Raw genomic sequence first — 22,311 nt, forward strand, 5'->3', positions numbered from 1 at the left:
ACAACAGGAATTTATCCTTACATCTTGAGGGATGTGAGGGCTCCGGGGTATGAGGGGTTCACAGTAGCTGGGAGGCCTGGCCAATGAAGGGCCATGAAACCAGCCACTTATAGACAAACGCAATTTTTCTTCCGACAAGACTTCAGACACCTAGAAGAACAAGACCAGGAGCACATCAACACAAGGAATAAGGATGGCAATTACCAGAGAAGGCACATTAACTTCAGAATCCTTCATGCCAGGTATGAAAACAACCTGGTCCAGTAACAAGTCTGGCTGGAAACTATCACATTTAGATAATAACCCAACCAGGGCCATTTAGATAATGGGTGACTTTAAAAACCATGATCCTTAGTACTCTGTATTTTTGTGGCTGACAATCTTTACCTGGTGAAAGGATACTGGAGACACTTCAAAGAAAACCAGTGTGTTCCACGAAGGGATAAGAGACTTGACAATCTGCTTCGGCTGAAAGTGCTCTGCACCAGGAGAGAACGCATACATGAATGTGGTTGGTTATCATCAACTGCTTCCAGGTCACCTCATTTCCCTCTTGCAATTCTCAAATTCCTGAGGTATCTAGATGTTCCCTTCAGATCCTGAAGTACCACCCTCTTCCATCTGGTTCACTCCTACTTCCTAGTTCTGCTAGTGACATCTGTTCTTACTGTATCATCCATCTATTATTGATGAGGGCTGAGCAATGTGCTGAAAGTTTTCTGGAATCAACCTCCAGTGTAAACCATTCCAGAAAACCCAAACTTCCTGTCAAATGGACTGGTCCTGGCAGACTCATAACCATAGGCAGTGTTACATGCTTTCTACCCTTCTATGATCGGTATTCAGAAGCCGGCTCTGATTATTCCTCATCTTAAATCCAATCTAATTTATCTCTGGTGTAGTGATTATGTTAAGTACAGCTCAGAGAGGTGGTTGTCAGGGCTGGCATTAATTTTTCCTGAGGTAGTCACTGTAATGTACTCTTCTGAGGAGCACACCTATTGGGTGTAAGAATGGTGATGCTGAATCAACGCAGTTTTAATTCAGAAGTGGCCACTGGTTTCGAAGAGCTTGCACTTAACTTACCATCAACGCTGTACAGGTCCAGGGTGCCCCCCAAGCTCATGTCCCAGGGAGGAACCAGGTAGAGAATGAAGGCGATCCGGCGCCCTTCCAGCTCATCGTCATGGCAGAGCAGGGCATCTGCAACAGTTTAAAGCACACCTTAGAGCTCTGTGCACACAGTGTGCAGCTGATGTCTGACTCTACATTTAATGTTAGTCCACCTGACATTCATGTCCTCCAGCTCTACAAAGACACTTGTTTCTCCTCTTTTGTAATTACAGAAATAAAACTCGGTCAATATAGAAAACTCTAAAGAGCACATATTTACAGACCCAGAGATAATTACTAACAGTATTTTTTCTACATATATGTGCACTAAAAACAGTCTCCTTGGTTTGGAGGTTTAGGGTCATGGTTTCATGGGACACTCCAGTTAATTGGCTTAATATTGTATTTAGGGCTTCTGTTCTACCTCCTAGTATGTTGCGTAGTTCCTGGAGTCCTAAAAGGTTGCAAGTGGCCATTAAGGCACAAAAATTGGTCTCTGTTTGCCTGGAGTAAGAGAGGAAGGAGTCAGGAATAGAAGGAGGAAATGGAATGTCTGGCTAATTCCCTCCATGAACAACTGCTTCCTTTGCCACGAGACCAGGAGTGGATGGTGCCTGGCTACCATTACTGAACAATTTTTTCAGAGATTCTATAGAAGAATACTGATCAAAAGGGGGGAAATGAAGAACAGAATTTCAAATTCTCATGAACTCCAGACTTTCTGAAGCCATGAGGGCTGGATGAATCCCTGAAATTATTGCCCTAAGATAATCTTTAAACCTTAAACCCGAACTATTCCCTGAAGTCTTCTTACAACCAAACAATAGTTTAGTTTAACTAGTAAAAAATGTTTACCTTGAGCATTATGCTCTTTTAAGAACTATCTGTATGGGATCAAATGAAAATAGCAACTCAAAAGATTAGATAGGAACCTTAGGGAGCAGTGAGTGTATGTTAATGGGGGAGGAACAACTCAGAAAAGGAGAGTGATAATGGTTATACAACATGAATCAATGTCGCTGAACCGTACATGTAGAAACTATTAAATTGGTGTATGTTTTGCTGTGTATATTATCAAGAACAACAAAAATAAAATTAAAAAACGACCATCCTACAGTGGTTATTTTGTGGCCTGATTTGTTGATTATACAGTGTCTTTCCACATTAGTGCATATACTTGATATCACTTTTAATGGCTGCATAGTTATTCTACTATATGGATGTCTTAATTATCTATAATAGAAATACCACAAGTGAATGGCTTTAACAAACAGAAACTTATTCTCTCACAGTCTAGGAGGCTAGAAGTCTGAATTCAGGGTGCCAGCTCCAGGGGAAGGCTTTCTCTCTCTGTTGGTTCTGGGGGAAGATCCTTGTCATCAATCTTCCCAGGTCAAGAAGCTTCTCAGGCACAGAGACCCCTGGTCCAAAAAATGTGCTCTGCTCTCGACACTGTTTTCTTCGTGGTATGAAGTCTGCTCAATTCTTTTGTATCTCAAAAGAGATTAACTCAAAACAGGATCTATTCCTGCAGATTGAGTCCTGTCTCACTAACATAACTGCCTCTAATTCTGCCTCATTAACATCACAGAGGTAGAATTTACAACACAGAGGATAATCACATGAGACAAAATGGTGGACAATCACACAATACTGGGAATCATGGCCTAGCCAAGTTGACCCACATTTTGGGGGGACACAATTCAATCTATAACATATCACCCTTTGGTCCCCCAAAATTCATGTCCTTGCCACATGTAAAACACAGTCACCCCATGTCTTAGGCTGAGTTTTCTACAGAAGCAAACAGTAATGTGTACAAATACATATACACAGAGAGATTTATATCAACGAAATGGCTCACGAGGTTGTAGAGGCTGGAATGTCCCAAGTGCAAACGTCAGGCTGGAGGTTTCTTTTGATTCACTTAGCTGTAGGGGCTGGAGAACCCAAGATTGGCAGGTCAGACAGCAGGGCTCTAGCTCACAGGCTACAAAGACCAACAAATCCCAAGATTGGCAAGCAAGATGCAGGTAGCTGCTAGCTCAAGTCCCAAGGTTTGACTAACTAACAGGAGTCAGCTGCAGGATCCGGAGTGAGCAAAAGCCCATGAGCCTCTCCAGAAAGTCTATTTATATTGGATCCAGGCCACACCCCCAAGGAAACTCCCTTTCAACTGACTGGCTACTCACAGCAGATCACATCATGGAGGTGATCACATTATGTCAAATCTCATCACAGAAGTGATCACATCATCAAACGACTGCCAAACCACTGAGAATTATGGCCCAGCCAAGCTGACACACAACCTTAAAGATGACAACAAATTATGCTTTTATATTTCCCTTCTCCCTTTAATTCATTTCCTATTTTTGATTCCCCCACGTTTCTGTCAGTTTGTCGTACTGTGGGGGCTTGTGTGTTGCTGTGATGCTGGAAGCTATGCCACTGGTATTCAGATAACAGCAGGGTCACCCATGGAGGACAGGTTTCAGCTGAGCTTCCAGACTAAGACAGACTAGGAAGAAGGACCCGGCAATCTGCTTCTGAAAAGAATTAGCCAGTGAAAACCTTATGAATAGCAGCGGAACATTGTCTGATATAGTGCTGGAAGATGAGCCCCACAGGTTGGAAGGCACTCAAATGATGACTGGGGAGGATGCTGCCTCCTTAAACTAGAGTCGACCTTAATGACGTGGATTGAGTAAAGTTTTCGGGACCTTCATTTGCTGATGTGGCACGACTCAAAATGAGAATAAACAGCTGTAAACATCCATTAATAATCGGAACCTGGAAGGTACGAAGGAAAGTTGGAAATCGTCAAAATGAAATGGAATGCATAAACATCGATATCCTAGGCATTAGTGAGCTGAAATGGACTGGTATTGGCCATTTTGAATTGGACAGTCATATAATCTACTACGATGGGAATGACAACTCGAAGAGGAATGGTGTTGCATTCATCGTCAAAAAGAACATTTCAAGATCTATCCTGAAGTACAACGCTGTCAGTGATAGGATAATATCCATATGCCTACAACGAAGACCAGTTAATATGACTATTATTCAAATTTACGCACCAACCACTAAGGCCAAAGATGAAGAAATAGAAGATTTTTATCAGCTGCTACAGTCTGAAATTGATCGAACGTGCAATCAAGATGCATTGATAATTACTGGCAATTGGAATGTGAAAGTTGGAAACAAAGAAGATGGCTCAGTAGTTGGAAAATACAGCCGTGGTGACAGAAACAATGCCGGAGATCGAATGATAGAATTTTGCAAGACCAATGACTTCTTCATTGCAAATACCTTCTTTCACCAACATAAATAGCAACTATACACATAGACCTCGCCAGATAGGACACACAGAAATCAAACTGACTACGTCTGTAGAAAGAGACGATGGAAAAGCTCAATATCATCACTCAGAACAAGGCCAGGGGCCAACTGTGGAACAGACCATCAATTGCTCTTATGAAAATTCAAGCTGAAACTGAAGAAAATCAGAGCAAGTCCACGAGAGCCAAAATATGACCTTGAGTATATCTCACCTGAATTTAGAGACCATCTGAAGAATAGATTTGATGCACTGAACACTAGTGACTGAAGACCAGACGAGTTGTGGAAAGATATCAAGGACATCATCCATGAAGAAAGCAGGAGGTCACTGAAAAGACGGGGAAGAAAGAAAAGACCAAGATGGATGTCAGGGGAGACTCTGAAACTTGCTCTTGAGCTTCGAGCAGCTAAAGCAAAAGGAAGAATTGATGAAGTTAAAGAACTGAACGGAAGATTTCAAAGGGTCTCTTGAGAAGACAAAGTATTATAATGACATGTGCAAAGAGCTGGAGATGGAAAACCAAAAGGGAAGAACATACTTGGTGTTTCTCAAGCTGAAAGAACTGAAGAAAAAAGTCAATAGTGAAGGATTCCACGGGGAAAATATTAAACAACACAGGAAGCATCAAAAGAAGATGGAAGGAATACACAGAGTCATTATACCAAAAAGAATTAGTCGATATTCAACCATTTCAAGAGGTGGCATATGATCAGGAACCGATGGTACTGAAGGAAGAAGTCCAAGCTGCTCTGAAGGCATTGGCGAAAAACAAGGCTCCAGGAATTGATGGAATACCAGTTGAGATGTTTCAACAAACAGATGCAGTGCTGGAGGTGCTCACTCGTCTATGCCAAGAAATATGGAAGACAGCTTCCTGGCCAACTGACTGGAAGAGATCCATATTTATGCCTATTCCCGAGAAAGGTGACCCAACCGAATGTGGAAATTATAGAACAATATCGTTAATATCACACGCAAGCAAAATTTTGCTGAAGATCATTCAAAAACGGCTGCAGCAGTATATCGACAGGGAACTGCCAGAAATTCAGGCCGGTTTCAGAAGAGGACGTGGAACCAGGAATATCATTGCTGATGTCAGATGGATCCTGGCTGAAAGCAGAAAAGACCAGAAGAATGTTTACCTGTGTTTTATTGACTATGCAAAGGCATTCGACTGTGTGGATCATAAAAAACTATGGATAACACTGTGAATAACGGGAATTCCAGAACACTTAATTGTGCTGGAACCTTTACATAGATCAAGAGGCAGTTGTTCAGACAGAACAAGGGGATACTGATTGGTTTAAAGTCAGGAAAGGTGTGCGTCAGGGTTGTATTCTTTCACCATACCTATTTAATCTGTATGCTGAACAAATAATCCGAGAAGCTGGACTATACGAAGAAGAACAGGGCATCAGGATTGGAGGAAGACTCATTAACAACCTGCAATATGCAGACGACACAGTCTTGCTTGCTGAAAGTGAAGAGGACTTGAAGCACTTACTAATGAAGATCAAAGACCACAGCCTTCAGTATGGATTACACCTCAACATAAAGAAAACAAAAATCCTCACAACTGGACCAATAAGCAATATCATGATAAATGGAGAAAAGATTGAAGTTGTGAAGGATTTCATTTTAGTTGGATCCACAATCAACAGCCATGGAAGCAGCAGTCAAGAAATCAAAAGACGCATTGCATTGGGCAAATCTGCTGCAGAGGACCTCTTCAAAGCGTTGAAGAGCAAAGATGTCACCCCGAAGACTATGGTGCGCCTGACCCAAGCCATGGTATCTTCAATCGCATCATATGCATGTGAAAGCTGGACAATGAATAAGGAAGACTGAAGAAGAGTTGACGCCTTGGAATTGTGGTGTTGGCGAAGAATATTGAATGGACTGCCAAAAGAACGAACACATCTGTCTTGGAAGAAGTGCGGCCAGAATGCTCCTTAGAGGCAAGGATGGCGAGACTGCCTCTTACATACTTTGGACATGTTGTCAGGAGGGATCAGACCCTGGAGAAGGACATCATGCTTGGTAGAGTACAGGGTCAGAGGAAAAGAGGAAGACCCTCAACGAGGTGGATTGACACAGTGGCTGCAACAATGAGCTAAAGCATAACAACAATTGTAAGGATGGCGCAGGACTGGGCAGTGTTTCGTTCTGTTGCGCATAGGGTCGCCATGAGTCGGAACTGACTCGACGGCACCTAACAACAACAATTTTTGATTGTTTCCATTTCTTGGCTATTACGAAGAATGCTCTAATGAACGTCCTTGTACATGGATCTTTTTGTACTTGTCCCCATTGTTTTCTTGAACTAAACTCCTAAAAGCCATCAGGTGGGGCTGAGCAAGGCAGGCATTCATGAAGGGTTGGGAAGGAAGGAAATAGCTGCAGGGAGCTGTAACTGATCACACCTGGAGGGACCGTTCCAATAAATAAATATATTGAAGGTAATAAAAGCCAGGTTTTTCAGTGTTAGAGAAGGGAATCACAAATACTGAAAAAAAGAAATCTAGAATGAACCCTGTGGTATTAAACTTGAATTGGAGGAATCAGTGTCAACTCAGTTTATACATATATATTTATATATATAAAAAAAATTTTTTTTATGTATGTACGTGTGTGTATATATACGTATGTACATATGTATGCATATATATACACATATACATGTAAATGTATGTACATGCACACATGTGTGCATGTTTATATATATTCGCTATTTGCTAGCTCTTTCCACTAAAAGGCCACCCCAATAGTAGCAAAGATACCTAGAGACCAGATCTTGATTTTTAAGTATCATTGTTTTTTGTTTTAATTTTGTTGAGAATATACACAGCAAAACATACACCAATACATAGAAGAAATGGCGTATTAGAAAAATCACTACCTGGAACCATTATAGTATAATTCAGCAAGAAACATTAGTGGATGCTAGAACATGGGAATCGGTTTGCTGAGAAATGGGATACTTACCTAATGTCAAAGTATCTCCCCACAAAATACTTAACTTCCAGAAGGAAAAAGTACAACTTTATAGTGAGAAAACCTGACAGAAATCACCTTAATCAAGAGATCAAAGTTAATATCACTAGGAATAAGCACACAGAAATCTAATCACGAGGCAACATCAGACAAACTCAAACTGAGGAACGTTTTACAAAATAACTATGAACCTTGAGAAGCATCAAGATCATAAGAATCAAGGAAAGACTGAGGACTAGGTCTGGGTTGAAGACTAAAGAGACATGACAGTCAAATGCAATGTGCCATCCTGGACTGGGCGTTTTTATTAAAGGACCAAATGATGAAAGGTGAACAGGGCCTGTGGGTTAGAGGTTAATAATGTATCAATGCTAATTTCCTGATTAGGGGGGTTTATTTTATTTTATTTTATTTTTATCACTACAATGTAGAAGAACAACCTTGCAGGAATTACTTGCAGGGGTCATGGGGCATTGTGTCAGCAACCTACTCTCAAGTAGTAGATGAAAACAATTATTTGTACTATGCTTGCCACTTTTCTCTAAGTTTGAAGTTTTTTTCTAATTAAAAAGATATACCATATGGTTTTTCATACGTATCACCAGTTGTCCTCAAAAAGTTGGTCCTTCCCTAGGACAGTGTATGACAGTAAACCCTATCTAAAATTTTATTTAGTAAAATCAAAAAAAGTTTTCCTTTTATGTGGAAAAGCAAACTTAGTTGCTTTCAAAAAAGACATTTATATGCTCAGAAAGGGAACTGGAAGGAGGCATCCGAAACTGGGGACAGTGACACCTCTGAAAAGAAGGGAGGGGCAGGGTGGTTGAATGAACTATTGTGGCTTACGCTGTCAACTTCTATAGTCTGAATTCAGATCTTGCTTATCAGGAGGCTCCTGGCGCTATGGAAGGACATACAGCCCAGTATTTTGCTACACTGAGGCTATCTTTCCTTACCTGTGTATTCATACTTTGCACAGGACATATCAATGGTAGATTCCAGGTCAATATTAGAAATGTCAGAAAGCCAGGCCCTGAAATCTTCAAATAGAACTTTCCTAGAAATGTAAATAACAGATAACTGTTATACCATACTGTGGGCTCTACTTGGATCTGTGCTACAACTATTTCTTTCTGCAAGTCACATTTTATTCAAGAGATCTATTCCTGAGAACATTCCTCAGTTTAAACTTGTAGAGTTTAAGGCTAATTTTCGCAGAGAAATGTAAACCTATATTTAATGTCCATCTTATTTTCTCAATATTTTCTTCCTCCTGAATTAGAGTAAGGAGTCTGCGGGGTGGTGCAAATGGTTCAGCACTGGACTATGAACCAAAAGGAAACCATGGTGGTGTAGTGGTTAACCAAAAGGTTGGCAGTTCAAACCCACCCAGAGGCATCTTGGAAGTAAGGCCTGGCTATCTGCTTCCGAAAGGTGACAGCCTTGAAAACCCTACAGAGTGCAGTTCTACTCTGCATACGTGGGGTCGCCATGAGTCGGAATAAACTCAGCAGCAACTAGGAACAACACACTTATAGTATGGCCTATCATGGCAGTGGTTTGGCTTTTTTCCTAACAATTTGTCACACTAAAATTCCATTTCAAAGTTGCTGATTTTCAGACCTGTTTTTCAGCACGTCTGAGTAACTAGCACCACGTTTAATGGACACCTTGGTGACGCTATAAACTGCAATAATGATGACTATTAAACTAACTGCACGATAATCAGTAAGACCCTTCACAGAAATTCTGATGCCAACAGGATACCAATAAAAGGTGGTGGGCATTTCCATTTACCTGCTAAAGTGGTTCTCTGTGTAGAAATCTCTTTAACATCACTTATAACACACTTAGCCAATCAACTTTGAAATGTTACCCTTGGTGAACTAGAAATATTTTTAAAGGATTTATATTATTTCAAATATTGCACACAAAGAGATTTGGTATCTCCAGTGTTAATTTGTATTTCCTTGATTACTAACAAGGTTGAACATTTTATCACTGAGAACTTGGGCTCTGGAATCAGACAGACCTGGGTATGTATCCTAACTCCCTCAGTTTTTAGTTAGGTAAACTTGAAGAGGAATCTCTGGGTAGTGCAAATGGTTAGCATGCTCGGCTGCTAACCGAAACGATGGAGGTTCATGTCCACGCAGAGGTGCCTTGGAAGAAAGGCCTGGTGATCTACTACTGAAAAATCTGCCAGTGAAAACCCTGTGGAGCACAGTTCTACTATAAAACAAATAGATGGGGTGGCCATGAGTTGGAATTGACTTGATGGCAACTGATTAACCTTGAAGAAATTACTTAATTTTTTAGAGGCTATTTCTTCTTCTATAAAATAGGGATAATAAGGTCAAGAAAGATTATACAACATTTTAAGTGCTTACTACCCTGCCTGGCACATGCTAGGCACCCAACAAACATGGCTACTTGCTTACCTTAAAGCAGCGATGTGAGGCTCTCTTCTCTTCTTTAAATCATCAGACTTGATCAAGAAAAGAGAAAATAAGGATTTCTTTCATATATTAGACACACAGAGAGTAGTTTTGTGAGTACTCTGGCATTGTGTTTGAGAGTCTGAACTCTGAAGCCAAACTGCCCATGTTTGATACATGATCCCTCCACTTGGCAGCTGTGTGACTTGGGCAAGATATTCAGCCTTGCTGTGCCTCACTAAGTCAACAAATACTTTAGCTATTACAGTGGAGCTTAAATTCTTGTTGAGGGAGCTAGACAATAAAGGTTATTAGTATACAAGAAGGTGATGAGTACACAGAAAAACAAAAAAAAGACCCAACAGGACAAAAGGGACTGGGAGTGATTTGTAAACTTTCACTTAAAGCACAATAAAAAGCATTAAAAAAAAAAAAAAGGACTGGGAGTATAAGAATGGGTGGGTGTTGGCAATTTTAAATAATCAGGCTAGGCTTCACTAAGGCAAAGCAAAGACTTGAAGGAGGTTGGGAAGTATGCCAAAGGAATATCCAGGCAGAGGATTCACAGCCCTGAGTGTAAAGCAGGCCTAGCCTATTCAAGAAAGAGCAAGGGGGCTACGTGGGTAGTACAGAGAGTGAGGGCAAGAGCAGCAGATGAGGCCAAAGAGGTAACAGAAGCCTTAGAGGTATTCTAAGCACTTTGGCTTTTACTAAAGAAATAGGAACCCACTGGAGATTTTGAGCAGAGAAACATGAGCCTATTTAAATTCTATTTTCAGTAAAAATTCACATAACACAAATCCCACCATTTTAACTATCTTGAAGTGTACAATTCAGTGGTTTTTAGTATATTCACGAGGTTGTGAAATCACCACCTCTATCTAATTCCAGAACATTTTTATCACCCCAAAAGGAAACCCCATACTCATTAACTCCCCATTTTCCCACATCAACTACTAATCTACTTTCTGTCTTTATGGATTTGGCTTATTCTGGACATTACATATAAATGGAATCATATAATATGTGGCTTTTTGTTTTTGGCTTCTTTCATTTAACATAATACTTTAAAGGTTCATCCATGTTGCAGCCATCTATCAGTGCTTCAGTCCTTTTCATAGGTGGTGCAGTGGTTAAGAGCTACGGTGAGCTATGGCTGCCAACCAAAGGTGGCAGTTCAAATCCACCAGCTGCTTCTTGAAAACCTATGGGGGCAATTCTACTGTTCTGTAGGGTCACTATGAGTCAGAATCAACTGAACAGCAATGGGTTTGGTTTGGTTGGCTTTTTGGTATATGGATATGTTACAATTTGTTTATGCATTCTTCTATTGATGGACATTTGTGTTGTTTCCACTTTTTTGGCTATTATGGATCATGCTACTCTGAACATTCGTGTATACGTTTTTATGTGAGCGCGTTTTCAATTCTCTTAAGCCTGTCCACGTTAAAAAAAAAAAAACAAACCAAAACCACAATGGCTGTGGTTGTGTAGGTGGGCAAGGGTAGAAGCAGGGAAAGTTGTTAATACGCTAGTAGAATCATCCTAGTGTGAAATTAAGGTAGCTTGGGTTTACCAATGTGGAGACTCTGAGTGACCTTCACAAGTACAGTTTCAATCAAGTGGTAGAAGTGAAGGCCTGATTAAAATGGGTTTAACAGAGAAATGGGAGGAGAGGAATTTGAGACAGTACACAAAGCTTTTATAAGGAGTTTTACTGTCAAGAGCAAAAGAGGAATAGTTTTAGCTGAAAGAGGAAATTAGGCTAAGACAGCATTTATTTTTCTTAAGATGAGAAGAACAGCTCTTTTTTGTATGTTGAAGGGAATAATCCACAAGAGAATGAAAGACTGATGTAGTTCCCTCATCTGTAAAACAGGAATTGTACTGTACCTCCTCCATAAGACGGTTATGAAGATGTTATGAATGTAAATATTCATGTTATGAATGTTAATTGTTATGAATTAATAAATACAAAGCACTTCCACGGCATAAAGTATATATTCAATATGGCTTATTTTAAAAAACATAGAATACTGGGCAACTCCTAATGACAAAATTGGTTAGAGGGGTTGGAAGACGTCAGTGACCCAATTATCAAGTCAACTCATACCACAACAAAAAAGGGGTAAAGACAAGGTTTGAAGGGACACAAGACTGAAAACAGGCTTTATGTAACTGTCTTAGGGTAAAGGGATCCAGTCCAAATGGAGTACTGTGAAAAAAAACCCACAACAAAATAAAAATCCTTCAGAGCAGAGTTCGACCAAGCACTAATGTGAACTAAAAGTAATGGCTGCTTCTTTTAATCATTCAGGGCCCTTTTTATTATTTTGCCTCTCACTGACTTCATATTTGGCAAGTATTTTCATCTACACCCTAAATCAATCAGAAGCCTCTTATTACCAAAGCTGATATAATTACAAAGGCAAACAACTGTGCTTTTTAATTAACATATGCATCCTTACTATGAAAGTGAGTTGAATTTTCGTTAGATTTTCTGAATTACAAGAATCACATCATTCATGTATTTAACCAGGCTAATTCAGTAAAGTGTGCATGGCCCAAAAGATAGACAGAGGCGCAGGGCACATAACCAGCTGGCACAGAAACCAGCTCCTAGTGTAAAAGTAAAAAATAAAAGCAAGAGAGAAATCCCATTATGTACTATCAGATAAAAAGAAATCAAAGCGAAAATCCAAAGAAAAACAAAATTATCTTTTTGATTTTTATTTTTTGTGACTTGAAGTGCTTATGTCCCTGAGGTTTTATAAAGGAATTTCAAAAGTGATGTACTCCATGTGCTGGGGAGAGCTATCCCCCTCAAACTGGGGAACCAATGACCTATATCTATACCTAGACCAGGTCCTGTCTTCTAGGAGTAGAAAAACCAGCCTTGATTTCTAGGTAAGTCTTTTCTGCCAAATTAAATTGTTCACCAAAAAATAATGACTTTAACTCTGCACAGAACATACTACACCGCAGAGCATACTGCAGTACATCAAGCCACCTAAAAAAAAAAGATACGAACTTAGATTTTTAAATGGTTAATATCTGCCAGTGTATAACTCTCTTCATCATACCACTCCCCAAAACGTATTTAATCTCTTCGGTTAAAATGAACTTACTTATTGGTTTAAAATATTTTTTGACTGTCTCTGTCACAACCACTATCACTCCTATTATTTTAGATTTTAAAGTCTTACAGAGCAGGAACTGTCAAAGACTCCCATATAATAAATAGCACCTCATACACAGTTAATAGTAAGCTTATGTTAAATGAAGTTTTTTTTTTTTTTTTTAAAAACCAATGACAAGGCACGGGCCCCCCAAGGCAAACACAATCTAAAATCTCAAGTCTAAAGGTATTGAATGATTTTATGGAAAATGAATTTCTGAGGTGGAAGACCTAATGTGATGGGCATAAATACCTGCTGGAACTTATATAAATCATTATATTTTTCATGGAAGTCTAAGTTCAAAAGTTCCTTCTGAAGTCCTTCCAGGAAGTCTTGGCTTTGGATGAAGTTTGGAATCACACAGTGAAGAAAGGGGTTCACATCCACGACAATGGCTTCTGTTGGGAGGAAAACATTTATCTATGGCTTTTTCTCTTTTGTATTTTTGCCCCCAAGTGTCACTGCATAGAGAATACAAAAGCGCATGGTCATGAATTTTGGAGAACCTACTATCTAAAGCTAGAATTTATGGGAAGGTAACTATAAGCTTTTTTCTTCTTTATCCACTAAATGCTACTTTTAAAAGTAGAGATACCACACTTAAAATATTCATTAAGATGAGTATACATGATGTCACTAAAACCAAGGTTCTTGCTCTTTTTTGACTTTTTTTTAGCTCAACAATTGTTTATTAACTGAATGTATTTTAGATAAAATTTTTAACTTATTTCCCCAAGCTTAAAAGTGAGAGTAGCAAATTAAAAATGAGAGGAGCAATACTGACTGGCAACCTTGCTTTTTTGTTCCCCAATTTCCTGTTGGGGGAAGTTATAAGGTACATACTCTTTTTTTTTTTTTTAATCAGGTCAAGTATAACCTCCAGTTCCTGGATTTCTACCCCAACATTTTACCCACTGCTTCTGAATGGGTAGAGTATATGCCACCACGTACCATACACCAGGTACAGTGAGTGGTGCTATACATTCATTATCTCATTTAATCTCAACAACTCTGAGCTGGACTTAATCATTACCCCTACCCTACAAATGAAGAAAATGAGAAGTTTCTGAAAGTACAGAGCTTACATTTTAAAAACAGAGCTATCACTTTCTACATGCATCCAGAGCACCTGGGATCCATCTCTTTAAGTCACTTAACAACTGAAACAAAAATCCTTCAGAAGGAAAAGCCTGGCACATTAAGCAAGAGTTTTTATCCTCTAATGTTACATTTGCAGCCGGGGCTGGAATCGTTCAGATTAGTTCCTTCCCTTGGTTAACAGACTTATTTATATAGACTATATAGAGTCACTATGAGTCGCAATTGACTCGACCACAATGGATTTGGTTTTCTGAATGTAGTCGAACTGTTGTGTGCGGTGGAGTCCATGCCGACTCACAGCGACCCTACAGAACAGAGCAGAACTGCCCCATTGGGTTTCCTAGGCTGTAATTTTCATGGGAGCAGATTGTCAGATCTTTTCTCCTGTAGAGCGGCTGGTGGGTTCCAATCTCTGACCTTCTGGTTAGCAGCTGAGAATTTAACCACTGCACCACCAAGGTTCCTCTGCAGTCGAACGATAAACCAAAAATCTGTTGCTGTCGAGTCGAATCCGACTCATAGCGGCCCTACAGGACAGAGTAGAACTGCCCCATAGGGTTTCCAAGGAGTGGCCGTTGGATTCGAACTGCCTGGTTTGCAGCCAACCTCTTTGCCACTGCGCCAACAGGGCTCCATAGTCGACCCATGAGCATGTAAACTGGAGTAAACTCAGGTGCCTGCTATCTGGAAGCTCACAACCAATTCCCTAGCTAGGCTATCATGGGACAACCTGAAGAGGAAACATCACATAATCCACTCAAGTATTTATTCAAATGTTTATTGGCCTTCACTCCGGGAAACAGTCATAGATACATACATGCATTAGCTCATCAATTCCATTCAACAGCTTTCCCAGGAAAATGCTATTCTTAATTATCCCATTTTACAAAACAAGAAACTGAGCTTAGAAAAGTTAAATCAATTACCCAGCGACGCACAATCAGTGCAGAGAATTCTAACAGTAAACTCTGATTTCAGAGTTCAAAAACGAATCTGTATGCCCTCTCCTTCCCGGCCTACATTTCTTCCTTCTCGCTGGTTTCTAAAGTCAAACTGAACTTGGAATGAAAGGGAGCGCAGGCGAGACAGGAGGGTCGGAAGTAGCCAACGTCACACTCTCTTCAACAGCCTCTTCCCTTCTGGCCCCATTTCCCAGGGCTCAGCTCAAGTTCCAGAACTTTTTCAAAGTCCCCAGGTCCCTGTGCGGAGGTCCCTCCCTCACAAGCACACGGTTACCGTGACTAAACGGCGTCCTGCGGCTCCAGGTCTCAGCCACTTGCTTTTTCAAAGCTTCCTCAGTGACAGCGTCCGAAAATTCAGCCATCACCGCCTTCTTTCCCTTCTTACCTACCCGGCCGGGGCCGGGTTCCGCTGACCGTTTTCCACTCATCTCCTCCTGGGGTACAGACCCACGCCACACACATCAAGCAGCACCTTTCCTAAGAGACTACAATTCCCAGAATGCCCCTTCCCATGTTCCTCAGCTTCTCCCAATGGGAAATAGAAAAAGAGAGAAGGAGGGACCTATACTTGTAGCACCAATGAGAATTTCAGATATTGAGGCCAGCCCACCGGTGATTGGCCCAGTGACGCTGGGCCTGGCAGGCCACCGCCTCTCTACTTCCTGCCGCCGGAGGCCTCTCATGCACTTCCGCCGTGCTTACCCTTCCTCTAGCACTGTCCTGTTAATGGCGGGCGGCGGCTGCTGAGCGGGACGCCTGTAACCGCTGCCCGCACAGGGAAAGTCTTCCCTGCCTCCCGTTTTCCCCTCGTCGCCGGTGCCCGAGCCTGCCAGCATGTCCGTAGTGCCGCCCAATCGCTCGCAGACCGGCTGGCCCCGGGGCGTCAACCAGTTCGGCAACAAGTACATCCAGCAGACGAAGCCCCTCACCTTGGAGCGCACCATCAACCTGTAAGTGCGGTCGGCCTCGACGCCCGGCCTTCGCGGGCATCCCCTCCGCGTGAGCGCTCCTGCGGACTGCTCTTCTCTTCCGGCGCGCCCCTGCCCACTCGGCTGTCTTCACGCCTCTCTCCCACCTCCTGCTCGCGGTCGCGCGCTGCTCTGGTTCCTCCAGGCCCGGTCCTAGTCCTCCAACCCCGAGGGTTAGAGTCCTGTTCAGGAGGGTTTTCCATTTCCCCTGTGTCCAGTAGTATTTGCTGCAGTCTTTATTTGAATACAATTAATAAAGCATTATAGGTAAACTGAAGTTTGCCTTGAATTCATCCTTCCCCGCCTCCTCAGAGGTAGCCAATTTCAAAATTTGATGTTTTTCCTGCTGGTCCAGGGTTTATGCTTTCACGTCATGTATATGGTATAGTTTTGTGTATTTTTTAATTGCTATCGGTGGGTGGATGAACGGTATACTGTAGTATTACTTTTGCAGTGTTTATTATTCTCTCAACAATGAGGTTTCGGGACCTTACCTATAATTCGTAGTCTAGTTTTTGCTTTTTAACTGCTGTATAGTATTTCCACTTATTCGTAGGCCACACTTCATTCATCTGTTCATGGCTATCTTTCCGGTCCTGACCATTCACCTGTCTTCTCTGTTGCAGTGACAGCATCCAGGCACCTAGTAGGTCCCAGCTTGGGAGGGTGGGTGCTGTTATGGTTGGGGTTTCAGACCATGGAGGGGACTAAGATGTTGCCCCAGACGGGCTCTGTGTTAATTTCAACACCTTTCTAATTAAGCACTTCAAGGAGTTGCATTTCAATGCCAGTCTCAAACACAGTCTTGCTGTGGCAGGTAATCTGCATTTGAAATGTGTTTTGCTAAAGAAGTTGTCCTGCATTTTCTGTTCGTTTTAAATCATCTCGGAGGGTTTGTTTTTGAGGCAGTGTACAGTGTGGTGCTGGCCCTGAGAGAAGATAGGAATCACTTTCGGTTGGTCAGTCTTTACAAGGTGCAAGGATTTACTGACACTGGTGTTTTGGTAAGACATTTTAACCTTCTCTGTTTTATATTCAAATCAATGAACGTTTCTCCCACAAAACCAAAAGCAATTTGAAATGCAAAAAAAATGGCTGTTATCCTTGTTTTACTTAGAAAATCAGGTACTGGCTTGGCCATGAAGACAATAGAAATGTTCGGTTTATAAAACTTGGAAGTAGCTGATGGTTGTGTATGTATAAGTTACTATTTAAGTTTTGCATTAACATATAATATAGCGTTTTAATTTTATATCACTTAAAAAAATCTTCACAAAATTCCCATGAAAGGGAAAAGGCAAGTGTTCTCTTTTTAAAAATGTGGAAAGCACCTCTTCTGGATTACATTCAGTGGTAGTCAGAAGTAGGACCTACAGTTTTTCCTTCATTTTCTTTAATATCCGAATCAATTTGCATCAAACCATTATGTAGAGTTTTTAAAATTTTAACTAGAGGAAATAGTTGTGTGCAAGCTAGGTGAAATTTTAAATAGGTGAAACGTTGTAATTGCTGCTGCTTTAAGGTTATGAGTTGATACATTTACAGTACCTTTTCTCCCCTATACAAATATACATTATTCAGGAATAATCATTGTGCTATGAACTCAGTTCATATGAATGTGTAATGATCTTTTAAGTTGAAAACAAACCTCTCCTTCCACCCTCAGTGTTTTTTCTTTGAAGGAAATGTTGCACGAATGCATGTTTTGTTCTAGGCACCGTGCACGGTGCTGGCTTACAGTGGTGAGGACGTATGATGGGGGCCCTGCTTTAGGGCGCACACTGTATGATGGGCATGATATGTGTGTGACTGGGCTGGCACTCCGATTTCATAGCTGAAAATTCTGACATTTCATCATGATAACTTCTGCTTACTGATACGGGAGGTGGCTTTACAGGGGAGATATTATGGCTATCCCTGATTCTTTCTAACCTCAGGTGGTGAGAACTAAATGTTAATAGTTTTTTTTTTTTAATTGCCTGGCACATAGTGATGTGTGATAGCTGCCGCTGCGGATGCCAACGATGGTAGAGTCAGCATTGGGTCTTCTGGAGAAGTTCTTTATAGTCTTAAAAAAAACACTAGTTGCGTTCAAGTCGATTCCGACCCGTAGTGACCCTTTGTACAACAGAATGAAACACCGCGCCTTCCTCACAATCATTTTTATGCTTGAGCCAGCCCATTAAGGGTCTTCCCCTTTTTTGATGACCCTTTACCAAGCATGATATCCTTCTCCAGGGACTGATTTGATCCCTCCTGATAACATATCCAAAGTATGTGAAACGTAGTAAGCAGTAACCAAAACCAAACCAAACCCAGTGCTGTCGAGTCAATTCCGACTCAGCGACCCTATAGGACAGAGTAGGACTGGCCCACAGAGTTTCCAAGAAGCACCTGGTGAATTTGAACTGCCGACCCTTTGGTTAGCAGCCGTAGCACTTAACCACTATGCCATCAGGGTTTCCGAAGTAAGCAGTAGTTCACTGTTAATGTCAAGGCGTTTTGATAGAATAGATACCTTGGTGATAGGTAAGTGTGGCCAAAATATTCTTACTCAGAATTTGGTGTAATCAAGGGTTACTAACTGGTTGTCGTTGTTGTTAGGTGCCATCGAGTCGGTTCTGACTCATGGCGACCCTATGCACAACAGAATGAAGCACTGCCCAGTCCTGCGCCACCCTTAAAATTGTTGTTATGCTTGAGCTCATTGTTGCAGCCACTGTGTCAGTCCACCTCGTTGAGGGTCTTCCTCTTTTCCTCTGACCCTGTACTCTACCAAGCATGATGTCCTTCTCCAGGGACTGATCCCTCCTGACGACATGTCCAAAGTATGTAAGACGCAGTCTTACCATCCTTGCCTCTAAGGAGCATTCTGGCCGCACTTCTTCCAAGACAGATTAGTTCGTTCTTTTGGCAGTCCATGGTATATTCAATATTCTTCACCGACACCACAATTCAAAGGCATCAGCTCTTCTTCGGTCTTCCTTACTCATTGTCCAGCTTTCACATGCATATGATGTGATTGAAAATACCATGGCTTGACTAAGTGGTACACGTGATGAAATATAAGTGTAGAATTTTAAACTATTTTTAAGGAATAATTTGAACTTTATTAGGCAAGGTGAAAATTATCTTCAACACTATAAGCCATATTTTGAATTCTTGATAAAGGAAGAGGTGGGCAGAAGATAGGAATAAGGAGAAGGGAAAAATAAGGCAACTCAACAGAATAAATGCAGAAAGCTAAAATGACTTCTTACTAGGTTTAAAAGGAAAAGAAAATTGAAAAGTTGGCCTGAAGAGGGAAGAAAGAGTTGTGGTGCCAGAAAAATCTGGTAGATGACTGGAGGAGTAGGAAATAACTGGGAGATAGTGATGGAAAGTAGTGCTTTTGGTTTACGGAAAGAAGGAGGTTGGTTATTAGCACCCGTAATTAATAACATTTGTGATTAGCTTAGCAGTTAGAGAAAGCCAAGGAGACATTAGCCAGGTTGGTGATGCTAGTATTAAAAAAAAAACAAAAAACCCATTGACGCTGAATCACTTCTGACTCATAGTGACCCTATAGGACAGAGTAGAACTGCCACATAGGGTTTCCAAGGAGTGCACGGGGGATTCGAACTGCCGACCTTTTGGTTAGCAGCCGTAGCTCTTAACCACTGTGCCACCAGTGTTTCCAGTGCCAGTATACTAGCTATGATTTAAAACGAGAGGATTACCAGATAGCCCCTTCTCTAAGCATAAGGGCCTTAAGGAAGGTGTTACTGTGAGTTGGAATTGATGGCAACAGTAAGGAAAGTGTTACCTAGATTTAGAAATTCAAGTAGGGAGTAGCAGATTGGTCTAATGGAAAGCTCTGGCCTCTGAGTCCAGACAGCTGGATTCTAATCTCTGCTGTCTATGTTAACTAGTTGTGTAACTTTGGACAAATCCTTTATCTCTGGGTACAATATCTACAGTTTTTACTGTGGGTTCCTTATATGTGATTGGTATCTATTGTGGTAAAGAAATTTTGATCTTCAGGCCTCATGTTAGATGTCTGTCTTGGGATCATAGGTACCCTCTTACCAACTATACTTTTGGTACCAAAGAGCCCCTTTATGAGAAGGACAGCTCTGTCGCCGCCAGATTTCAACGCATGAGGGAGGAATTTGATAAAATTGGAATGAGGAGAACTGTAGAAGGAGTTCTGATTGTACATGAGCACCGGCTACCCCACGTGTTACTGCTGCAGCTGGGAACAACTTTCTTCAAATTGTAAGTATTGGAAACTAACAGCATGACACCTTTAATGGGATTGTCAGTCATGTCGTTTTGGAGTACAATTTTAGCCTTTAGTCATTTCTTTCAGCAAACACTGCTCTTAGTGGAGTCTTTAGAAAGAGAAAATCATGAGCAGTTTTAATTGCTTGGCACATAGTGATGTGTTTATTGCCTCACTAGAAATCAGCACGTTTCTGTGTATTGTTGATATTAATGATTGAGCTTGATAGAAGCCCCTTAAAATAGATTGTCCCTTGAAATAGGTTAATCCAAGTTCAATTTCTAGACTTAATGATAGCACTACTAAAAATCTGGTACTGTGTGCTTTGTAGAGTGAATAGTTTCCTATTCCTAAAATGACTTTCATTTCCAAAGGTAATAATTTATCTTTATCACTTAAGCTCATAAATTTCTCAATTTATATTTAACTAGCTAAAGAGAGATCTTAAATACTTAGATTGAAGTTATTGAAAAATGATCCATTCCTCAGGGCTAAAGATTGGAACCATTGTCTCTCTGGGCATTCTAGACTCCATTATCACCAGATCGCTTCCAGAGAAAAGAGGTTGGGATGGACTGGTGGCCAGCAATTAGATTTTCTTCTCCATCTGGTTTATGTTATGGTATATATTTTGTTTGTTTAAAACTAGGGTTCGTGTACTGTTAGGCTACTGAATTAGCCTAATAAATTCAACTTTCTAGCATTGTTTGCGACACTTGTTTGCTTTGATTGCCTTATCCTGTGACACCAAAGTACAGTATTGAGTTACTTGATGGAAATAACTACTGTGTTCTTCCTGTTGTTGCCAAATTGCATTAAGTTAAAAGCTGAAATTCTTACCTCTATACAGACCTGGTGGCGAACTTAATCCAGGAGAAGATGAAGTTGAAGGACTAAAACGCTTAATGACAGAGGTATTTTTCTATTTAACCACTTTGATATTTTTATTTTTGCCCATGTGAATACCATCAATTTAGTGGATAATTAGCCCTTTTATGTCTTGCGAAAAGGGTGTTTATTTTGAATATTTCGCTTTGGATAAATGAAACCGAAACCTAGGAATGTTAGTAGAGTGCTTATTTTCTGCACGTTGAACTGATAATTGCTTTATCTTAACTTTTTCCATTGAAGTGTTCATGTAACAATAATGTTAATATAAGCCAGCATTTATTGAGTACTTAGTCTGTGTTAGGCACACTTCTAAGTGCTTTACATGCAATAACTTCTTTAATCACCATAACAATCCTAGGAGGTGGGTACTGTTATTAATCCCACTCTACAGATGTGGAAACTGGGACAGAGAACATTAAGATGACTTGATGTTGCAAAGCTAGTATGTTGAGCTGGAGATTTGAATGCAGGCAGTCTTGTTCCCGAGTCAGCCTCTGTAGAGCTTTCACAAGAGAAACATTCCTGCCATCTACCTGTTCATTTTTGTACCTATCTTTTATACGTCACCTAAATTATTTTACTTTTTGCTAATCATTTTCATGTCGGCCTGTGGAGACTTGGGACCAAATGGATAGGTATTGGAGAGTTTTGAGACTTGTGGGTTGTACTTATTATTACTTTTTTTTTTTTTTTAATGACATGCAATTTTCTTGCCTTAATTATAAAACTAATACATAGTAAATGCAAAATCATTGTCAATCACTGAAAAGCAGAAGGAAAACAAAACTGAAATCACCTATATATAATTCTGTCATCGTTGATCTCTTGGTTTACTTTTATAGCCTTTTTAAATGCACTGTAACTCTTAAGTATTATGATGTACTTGGACTTCCAGTTAAATACAGTAGATTGAACCTACCTTCTTACCTTTCCTTCTTCTCAAAACTGTACCAAAAAGTCAGTAAAGGGGTTTAGCTGTGTATATGTGTACATATATATATATGTATACGTATAAAACAGTAAGATTTTGAGAGTGCAAAATGAGACAATTGGCAAGA

General features: G+C 40.6%; 2 protein-coding genes across 3 annotated transcripts in view; one reads left to right on the plus strand and one right to left on the minus strand.

Moving 5' to 3' along the window:
• Positions 1-15,860, minus strand: part of OGFOD1 (2-oxoglutarate and iron dependent oxygenase domain containing 1) — a 23,054-nt gene extending 7,194 nt beyond the window's left edge. For both annotated transcript variants that reach the window (XM_003416306.4, XM_010596078.3), the window contains exons 1-7: positions 15,405-15,860; positions 13,320-13,465; positions 9,892-9,938; positions 8,407-8,507; positions 1,087-1,203; positions 388-479; positions 22-150 (exon numbers count right to left, since the gene is read on the minus strand). In XM_003416306.4, coding sequence (XP_003416354.1) covers positions 22-150; positions 388-479; positions 1,087-1,203; positions 8,407-8,507; positions 9,892-9,938; positions 13,320-13,465; positions 15,405-15,558 — 786 coding nt within the window. In that variant the 5' untranslated portion in view covers positions 15,559-15,860. The remainder of the gene's footprint in view (positions 1-21; positions 151-387; positions 480-1,086; positions 1,204-8,406; positions 8,508-9,891; positions 9,939-13,319; positions 13,466-15,404) is intronic.
• Positions 15,823-22,311, plus strand: part of NUDT21 (nudix hydrolase 21) — a 15,155-nt gene continuing 8,666 nt past the window's right edge. The window contains exons 1-3 of the mRNA XM_003416307.4: positions 15,823-16,080; positions 20,155-20,355; positions 21,213-21,276. Of these exons, the coding sequence (XP_003416355.1) occupies positions 15,965-16,080; positions 20,155-20,355; positions 21,213-21,276 (381 nt within the window). The 5' untranslated portion in view covers positions 15,823-15,964. The remainder of the gene's footprint in view (positions 16,081-20,154; positions 20,356-21,212; positions 21,277-22,311) is intronic.

The sequence above is a fragment of the Loxodonta africana genome, chromosome 21, assembly GCF_030014295.1.
Source record: "Loxodonta africana isolate mLoxAfr1 chromosome 21, mLoxAfr1.hap2, whole genome shotgun sequence".
In the NCBI taxonomy this organism is placed as follows: Eukaryota; Metazoa; Chordata; class Mammalia; order Proboscidea; family Elephantidae; genus Loxodonta; species Loxodonta africana.